The sequence below is a fragment of the Microcaecilia unicolor genome, chromosome 14, assembly GCF_901765095.1.
Source record: "Microcaecilia unicolor chromosome 14, aMicUni1.1, whole genome shotgun sequence".
Classification (NCBI taxonomy): domain Eukaryota; kingdom Metazoa; phylum Chordata; class Amphibia; order Gymnophiona; family Siphonopidae; genus Microcaecilia; species Microcaecilia unicolor.
Window position 1 is genome coordinate 36,785,772 of NC_044044.1, and position 9,660 is coordinate 36,795,431.

A 9,660-nucleotide genomic window follows, 5' to 3' on the forward strand; every position below is an offset into this window, starting at 1 on the left:
TCCCTGTCTCTCTCTCTAATCTGCACCTTCCCAATCTGTCTCTTACTGAACAGTCCCCTGTCTCCCTATCTGTCTCTCTAATCTGCACCATCCCAGTCTGTCTGTTGCTGAACAGTCCCCTCTCTCCCTGTCTGTCTCTCTAATCTGCACCTTCCCAATCTGTCTCTTACTGAACAGTCCCCTGTCTCCCTATCTGTCTCTCTAATCTGCACCATCCCAGTCTGTATGTTGCTGAACAGTCCCCTGCTTCCCTATCTTTCTAATTCACTCCATTCCAAACTGTCTGCCTGAGTGTGTTGCTGGTGCAGTCTCTTCCATCCCTGGCACTCTAATCCGTAGCATGCTAATCTGCGAACTAACCACGAGGACAGTCCCAGACTTTATCTCCCTCCCTCCCTGTATGTCTGTCTCTAGTTAGCAGGCTGTCATTTCTCTCTGCCTGTTTTTCTGGATTCACCATTCCTCTTTGCCTGTCTCTGAGTGACAGTGCCAGACTGTCCCTCTGTCTGATCTGAACTGCCATCTCAATCTTCCTGTCTCTGAGGCACTCCCAGACCTCCCCTCCCCCCTTGCCTCTCTCTCTAATCTCCATCCCAATCTGTCTCTCTCTGGGGCAGTCTCCTATGATCTGAGTCCTCCACATCTTCCCTCAGCCCCCAAGTTCTCCTTCTCACTGTGGGTAACTCTCACCCTCTCCACACATGCAGCCCTCTAAGGGGTTATCCCCTTAACTGAAAGGGGGGAGGAGGAGGAAAGGGGAGCAGTGCCTCCAAAATAGCTCCCCTCTCCCATCACCACTCATCTCCCTACCCCTCACTCCACCAAGCAGGAAAACTCACCTAGGAGCCTCTCTGACTCCCTCCCCCCCCCCCCCAATTCATCAGCACATCTGAGCTGAATACACCACTCAGAGGGGGGAGGGAGAAGAGGGATTCTTATCCAGTAGTTATAAGGCACATAGACTGAACCCCTCTTTTTTTTGCTGTGGTACAGGTCAGTCACATCATCTTATGACAGTCAACACTTCTAAAGGCAGGAAATCTCTAAAGAAATCCAGCCACACACACATAATATGATTGCCTCCACTCCCCTTAGGGCTCCCTCAACCCTGTTACCCCTGCCCCAGACTCTCACAAACCTGCTGTTGCCTCCCCCCTCCCCCTTTCCAGACTCCCCCAACCCTACTGTTGCCTCCCCCTCCCCCTTTCCAGACTCTACGAACCCTACTGTTACTCCAGACTCCCCCCCCTCAACCCTGCTGTTACCTCTCCCGTCCCCCTCTCCAGATTCCTCCAACCCTGCTGTTACTCCCCAAACAATGCTACCTCTTCAGACCCCCCCCCCCCCACCAAACCCTGGTTACTCCCTGTCCACACTCTCCCCAACCATGCTGTTACCACTCCCCCTCTTGAGACTCCCTCAGCTGAGCCCTACAGAGTTTCTTGTTTTTGGCATTTTGTAGGGAGAGAAACAACACAGCCACTGTTCTGATCTTCAGTTTACACATAGTCAATGTGGCCAAAAACGACAAGAGGTTTGTAGCCCAGAGAAGGGTTCTGGGGTGGGGTTAGGAGTATTAGGTACAGCTATAGTTAGTCAGACCAAAGCTCCAAACACAAGTCACAAGTACCCAGCAGGATCCTAAATGTAACAAGACTCCATGGTACTCTGCCCCTCACCAGGGATAAATAGCAGCTTTCCTTAAGTCTATCTTGACAGGCTGTGGACTTTTTCTCCAGGAACTTGTCCAAACCTTTTTTTAAACCCAGATATACTAACCGCCGTTATCACATCCTCCAGCAATGAGTTCCAGTTGAGTGAAAAAATATGTCCTCTTATTTGTTTTAAAAGTATCTCCATCTAACTTCGAGTGTCCCCTAGTCTTTCCACGTTTGGAACTAGTAAAAAATTGATTTATTTCTACTCGTTCTACACCACTCAGGACTTTGTAGACCTCAATCATCTCCCCTCATCCGTCTCTTTTCCAAGCTGAAGAGCCCTAACGTCTTTAGCCTTTCCTCATACGAGAGGAGCTCCAATCCCCTTTATCATTTTGGTCGCTCTTCTTTGAACCTTTTCTGAGTTACAGCGACCAGAACTGAACGCAATACTCAAGGTGCAGACGCACCATGGAGCGATAAAAAGGCATTATAGTATTTTTGGCCTTATTCACCATCCTTTTCCTAATAATTCCTAGCACCACCACACACTGAGCAGATTTCAATGTATTATCCACGGCAACAGTTAAATCTTTTTCCTCAGTACCGACTCTGAATGTGGATCCTAATCATTCATCGCTTTTGTATTTCTCCACATTAAATTTCATCTGCCATTCAGAGGTTCAGTCTTCCTTCTGTGTTTTCTCTGTTTCAATCTGTGTAAATCCTTGGAATCCTCTGTTTTCATTTTTGTGTCTGAAAATAAGGACCGTAAGGGGTGGTGGGGCAGCTGAATAACCCTCCAGAAATGAAGGTGACTCATGTGCCTCACAGTAGCACAACCAGGGAGGGGGCGGCAGCGTCTCTGAGGGCAAGTGTGGCTTTTGGGCTAGCAGTGAATGAAAAGTGGCGAAGTGCAGCTGAGTGAGGGCGAAACAGAGAGGAACAGACGGGGTGTCTGCCCAGCCTAAACTATAAGTACCTGTATATAACATGCAAACCAGTGGTGTAGCTAGGTGGGGCCACAGGGGCCTGGCCCCTCCAAATTTGTTCTGGGCCCCTGGTTGACTGGTGGGGGTCTCCAACTTCTGCTAGCTGAAGACTTGGTCCAGTGCTGGTCTGCCACATTGCCTACCCTGCTCTCTCTTCCCCTCACGTCGGGCACACTCCTCTTAGTGAAATTGAGCAGTTCCACTAAAAAGAGCGTGCCGGACGTGAGGGGAAGAGACAGCAGGGCAGGCAATGTGGGGGTTATTCCTCCAGGACTGGAATGGGGTGGGTGGATGGGGGAGAGTTTAGATGGAGGCAGGAGTGAGGTTGTGGGTTTTCCTCCAGAAGTGTAATGGGAATGAGGTGGAGGGAATGGGGGACAGTTTGGATGGAGGCAGGAGCGAGGTTGGGGGTTATTCCTCCAGGACTGTAATGGGAATGGGGGTGGGATGGGGGAGAGTTTAGATGGAGGCAGGAGCAAGGCTGGGGGTTATTCCTCCAGGACTGTAATGGGAATGGGGTGAGGGGGGGAATGGGGGAGAGTTTAGATGGAGGCTGGGGGGGGGGGATTATTCCTCCAGGACTGGAATGGGGTGGGTGGATGGGGGAGAGTTTAGATGGAGGCTGGGGGGGGGGGGATTTCCTCCAGGAATGTAATGGCAATGAGGTGGGGGAGGGGGAGGGAGAGTTTACATGGAGGCAGCAGCGAGTTTGGGGGTTATTCTGCCATCATTTACTATGTTATTGCTCCAGGAGTGTAATGAGAAGGACAGTGGGGACACGCTTGGGTGCTCTCCAGGTACTCGCTTTCTGCTGTGCCTGATTTAAGTTTAAGTGTTGTAATGTCGGCTCTCAGCACTGGCCAGGAAGGAATTGTCAGCAACTGTTTCTTTTCTCTTCACCTTAGGTTTGCAACTTCTAAGGACCGACAATGGCCACTGGTGCAACAGAGCTGGAGAATTCAATCAAAACATAGTCTACACTTTCTTTAGTTACGCAGATAAGGAAGGGAAAGGAAACACCCTGTCAAAGACTGAGTTCTCAAAGCTAGTGAAGGAGCAGCTGCCCAACCTGATGAAGGTAAGGGAAGAAGCATCAGAACTGAGACAACAGAGCCTTGTAGAATCTAAGCACGTAAGGCCTCAACATCCTGGAACAGGCCGAAGGTCCATCAAGCCTACTATCCTGCATCCAACAGTGGCCAATCCAGATCAAAAGTACTTGGCAAGATCTCAAACATGCCCAACTCATGAAGGGGAGGGAGGGAGGAAAGAGGTTATCTCATTACAACAGGAAAGGGGGCAGCAGAGCCTATTACAATATGAAGGCAATGGGGAGAGGTATCAGAGTCTATCCAAACAGCCCCTTGTGCAGAGGAGACAACTTTTCTGAGTAATTTAGGGTGCTAAACAGAAATGCCCCCTCCCTGGACACAGTGACAGAGTTTGCCCAGTACTGAGGGGCTCAGTTACCCCATTGTAAGCACAGAGCTGACACCTAAACCCTCAGGAAGATAAAGGTCGGTGAAGGCCACAGCACAGCTGCAACTCATGAAGGGAAGGGGGGGGGGGAGGTGTGAGAAATTATCCACACGTCCCATGAAGTGAGGGGGGAGCAGAACTTATCCATGTACCTGCTCAAATTGCCCCACCTCTTGAAGGGCAGAGGGAGACGGGAGCAGAGGTTTATCATGCCCGTCTCATGGAAAGACGACGCTGTGAGCAGAGTTTATTCAGGCCATGATAAACGGTGACGCTGTGTTTGTCATTCATATTATTATTGCTCTGAGCAGGGCTGGTGTTAGGGGTGGGCAAACAGGGCAATTGGGGGCCCCAAACCTGACTAAATTTGACAGAAGCTTTGGGGCTTCCTCCCTAGTATTGGCACTGGCTCTGAGGACCGATACAGGGACACTCAATCCTTGTAAGAAATGGGGTATTTAAACTTTCCCCTGGGGTTATGTAGAAGCTTCCTGTGTGCTCAACAAATGAAGCCACGGGCGTAGCTACATTGAGTGAGCCCAGAAATAGGCCAAGGGCCACCCAACGTCAGGGGCCGGCTGCTGTGGAACCAAGGTGCCTTTTATTTGGCATCCCTCCCCCCTCATGGGTCCATCCTTTTAAATCTCTCTCCTTTCTTCTCCTCCTCCCACCCCCTGCCTGGTGGGTTTGATATTTCTTTCTAGTGCCCCACCTCCACCATTCTGTGGTCCTCCAACTTGAAGGCAGGTGACCAACAGACCTAGGGATGAAACCAGCACCTCTGGCCTTTCTTCCGCTACATCCTACCCAAAGGATGTTAGAATAGAGAAGGCAGGATTTCTGCAGGATTTGTTTACTGATGTTCTGAAGGGATTCCCCCCCCCCCCCCCCCGGGGTCCCAACTACCCTTGGGCTTTCTATAAAGGCCATCTCTCCCATTTTATTTTCCACCCAGCGCTTTCAGTCCTAGTTACGCTACTGGAAAAAAAAAAAACGGTCTCAAGAACCTGGTGATGGCAGTTAACCATAGGTACATCTCAATGTGTCATTCTGCCAGAGAGACTGTCTCAATGGTAAGAGACATTTCTGACCACAGAACGTTGAAAATAATGTTCTCTTTCTCTCGTTATTCATCTCAGGATGCTGGTCCTTTGGATGAGAAGCTGAAAGCCCTGGATGTCAACCAAGACCAGCAACTCAAGTTTTCAGAATTCTGGATGCTGGTTGGTGAGTTGGCCAAATGCATCAAGAGAGAGACCTGGGCCAAGAAAAAATGAGAAGCAGGACGAAGCCCAAGACAAGGTCCTGCAGGCGAGAAAGCGGGGACGCTGCATGGGAACTCTCCAAGAACTACCGAGCAGTTCCACGATGCTGGTGAAAATCTGAGCTGGCAGAGCGGCAAATGCCATTCACATCATTCAACATAGAAAACAGTTTTTAACTTTGACACTTTCTACTCATAAAAAGCTTTTTACAATCTCATGGAGTCTGTTGCATTTTCTGCTTTACAGGGGCACAGAAATAAAGATTGAGAAAAGCAAATGCTTTATATTGGACTAACTTCATCTAATTCTTTACTAGATTTTAGGAGTTAAACCCCTTCCTCAGGTCAAAAGAATGGTATTAACCAGAAAATGAAAGTGAATCAAGAACGCCCTCTGATCCCAGTCTGAATGGGAGAAAGCGAGGGGGGCAGTGTTGAAAGGGAGAGTGAGGTGGGGGTGCAAACATGTCACACACTTGAATTTTGTAGTGTATAATGTGTTGAGATAAGTACATAAGTATTGCCATACTGGGAAAGACCAAAGGTCCATCGAGCACAGCATCCTGTTTCCAACAGTGGCCAATCCAGGTCACAGATACCTGGGAAGATCCCCCCCCAAAAAGTAAAAAAAAAACCATTTTATACTGCTTATCCCAGAAACAGTGGATTTTCCCCAAGTCCATTTAATAACGGTCTACGGACTTTTAGGAAGCTGTCCAAACCTTTTTTAAACTTCGCTAAGCTAACCGCCTTTACCACATTCTCTGGCAACAAATTCCAGAGTTTAATTACACGTTGCGTGAAGAAACATTTTCTCCGATTCTTTTTAATCGCATGCCCCCTAGTCCTAGTATTTTTGGAAAGCATGAACAGACGCTTCACATCTACCCGTTCAACTCCACTTATTATTTTATAGACCTCTATCATATCTCCCCTCAGCCGCCTTTTCTCCAAGCTGAAGAGCCCTAGCCGCTTTAGCCTTTCCTCATTGGGAAGTCGTCCCATCCCCTTTATCATTTTCGTCGCCCTTCTCTGCACCTTTTCTAATTCCACTATATCTTTTTTGAGATGCGGCAACCAGAATTGAACACAATATTCGAGGTGCGGTCGCACCATGGAGCGATACAAAGGCATTATAACATCCTCATTTTTGTTTTCCATGGCAGATCTTCGTTCAGTCCTTCAACAGTTACAGGGTCTCCTTTGCGTATCCTAGAACCGAGGTTCCCGAGGCACTGCTCTGACTCCGAGCTGTGCTTCCCCACCAAGGGGTGAGCTGGATTTGCTTTGAGGAGTCTTATCTTATGTCTAGGTGATTTGAATCTTGCCTGTACCATCAGACCCTGACTCAGCACTATAAATCCCACCTCCACAGTGGCTCTCTCTGACTCAGGTACATCTTTGGGCCACTCAGCTGCAGATCCAGCTCCAGAAATTTGAAGGGAAAAGAGGGGTTAGAGCTGGGAACGGGGTTTATGCATTTCTGTGACAGTAGTTTTAGAGGGACCAAGGGACAACCATGACAAACAGTGAGACTGACGGCCAAAGCCTGAGTTCCTTTTAGACAGTGCATCCAGGGTGTAAATCTAGAAAGACTGAAGTGTAGTCAAAGGAAATAAAAAGACAGCATAACAGACTTGCTCTGGCTGATATGGAGTGGAGACACCTGGCTAAATATATGTGGCTAAAAGATTTGAGAGAAGGAGAGATGGTATGGTAGGAAGGTGAGCTTAGGTTTCATCCAACAGGGGTGCCATCTGCCTTCTAAGGCTGAGGCTCCTCTATCTTGAAAGCAGTGATCCAGATCAGTAAACCCACCACCAAGGTTCAAGGAGTGAAAGAAGGAGATCTGATGTTAAAAGACTGTTCAGGAGAGTGTGATGCGGTCTTAATGAGTGTGAGAGGAGACTTCAACTGACTGACAGAAGAGACTCAGAGAGTGTTACACACTCCTAATAAGAAGGGGCTCAGACAGTGTGAGAATGAGACAGCCTTCAAATGAAGGTGACACTGAGAGACAGAAAAGGATCAGAGTGTGTGAGAATGAGACAGCCTCCAAATGAATGTGACACACTCCTAATGAGAGAAGAGGCTCAGAGTGTGTGAGAATGAGACAGCCTTCAAATGAAGGTGACACTGAGAGACAGAAAAGGATCAGAGTGTGTGAGAATGAGACAGCCTCCAAATGAATGTGACACACTCCTAATGAGAGAAGAGGCTCAGAGTGTGTGAGAATGAGACAGCCTTCAAATGAAGGTGACACTCCCCTAATGAGAGACAGAAGAGGCTCAGAGTTTGTGAGAATGAGACAGCCTTCAAATGAAGGTGACACTGAGAGACAGAAAAGGATCAGAGTGTGTGAGAATGAGACAGCCTCCAAATGAATGTGACACACTCCTAATGAGAGAAGAGGCTCAGAGTGTGTGAGAATGAGACAGCCTTCAAATGAAGGTGACACTGAGAGACAGAAAAGGATCAGAGTGTGTGAGAATGAGACAGCCTCCAAATGAATGTGACACACTCCTAATGAGAGAAGAGGCTCAGAGTGTGTGAGAATGAGACAGCCTTCAAATGAAGGTGACACTGAGAGACAGAAAAGGATCAGAGTGTGTGAGAATGAGACAGCCTCCAAATGAATGTGACACACTCCTAATGAGAGAAGAGGCTCAGAGTGTGTGAGAATGAGACAGCCTTCAAATGAAGGTGACACTCCCCTAATGAGAGACAGAAGAGGCTCAGAGTGTGTGAGAATGAGACAGCCTTGAAATGAAGGTGACACTCTCCTAATGGAAGACAAAAGGATCAGAGTGTGTGAGAATGAGACAGCCTTCAAAAGAATATGACAGTTTCCTAATGAGAGACAGAAGAGGATCAGAGTGTGTGAGAATGAGACAGCCTCCAAATGAATGTGACACACTCCTAATGAGAGAAGAGGCTCAGAGTGTGTGAGTGAGACAGCCTTCAAATGAAGGTGACACTCTCCTAATGAGAGACAGCAGAGGCTCAGAGTTTGTGAGAATGAGACAGCCTTCAAATGAAGGTGACACTCTCCTAATGAGAGACAGAAAAGGATCAGAGTGTGTGAGAATGAGACAGCCTTCAAATGAAGGTGGCACTCTCCTAATGAGAGACAGAAGAGGATCAGTGTGTGTGTGTGAGAATAAGACAGCCTTCAAATTAAGGTGACACTCTCCTGATGACAGACAGAAGAGGCTTAGAGTATGTGAGAATGAGACAGCTCCTGATGAGAGACAGAAAAGGGTCAGAGTGTGTTAGTCACTTGGACTACTGCAACGCACTGTATGCTGGATGCAAAGAACAGATTATCAAAAAACTTCAAACAGCCCAAAATACTGCCGCCAGACTCATATTTGGAAAAACTAAATATGAAAGTGCAAAACCCCTAAGAGAGAAACTTCACTGGCTCCCACTTAAGGAACGCATCGCTTTCAAGATCTGCACGATTGTTCACAAAATCATCCACGCAGACGCCCCAACCTATATGCTAAACCTCGTGGACCTGCTTCCCAGAAATGCCAAAATATCATCTCGCAAATTCCTGAATCTACACTTCCCCAGCTGTGAAGGACTAAAATACAAACTGATGCATTCAACTACCTTCTCTTACATGAGCAGGAAGTTGTGGAATGCATTACCTACCACCTTGAAAACTATTGACGAAATAACCAACTTTCGTAAATCTCTGAAGACACATCTCTTCAACAAGGCCTACAAAGAGAACCCACAACCTTACTAAATCACCTCGCCAACCACCCAGTTATGAAAATCTACTTTCTATACCTATCCGCCTAAATCTTCTTTTCTCTCACTTATTTCATACTAGTAAAAGAGGCCCGTTTCTGGAGCAAATGAAACGGGCGCTAGCAAGGTTTTCCTCCCCAACACCCCCTCCTTCTCCCTCCCTATCTACCTACCGACCCCTTCGTCGTTCTGACGCCATTGCTCCGCACCTCCTGAACGCACCATACGCCATTGCTCCGCCCTCGGTGTGTGACGCCATTGCTCTGCCCTCGACGTCATCACGTTTAACGCGAGAGCGGGGCCCCGAGACTTGGCGATTTCGGTGGCTTCACCACCACGAACCCTTCGAACCCGTCTTGAAGGAAGTGACGTCAGTGCCTTCAGAACGTTGAGGGTGAGTTTTATTATATAAGATTTTTACATCACTAACAGGACTCTGTAAGCCACATTGAGCCTGCAAATAGGTGGGAAAATGTGGGATACAAATGCAATAAATAAATAATGA

The 9,660-nt window shown here is 47.9% G+C and overlaps 1 protein-coding gene across 1 annotated transcript; it reads left to right on the forward strand.

Moving 5' to 3' along the window:
- The first annotated feature begins 3,564 nt into the window (after positions 1-3,564).
- On the forward strand, positions 3,565-5,678 carry S100A13 (S100 calcium binding protein A13). The gene is given in 3 exon segments (XM_030187447.1): positions 3,565-3,616; positions 3,619-3,728; positions 5,269-5,678. Coding segments are annotated over 3 exon segments (285 nt in total). The 5' UTR covers positions 3,565-3,579; the 3' UTR covers positions 5,407-5,678.
- Positions 5,679-9,660: the final 3,982 nt, after the last annotated feature.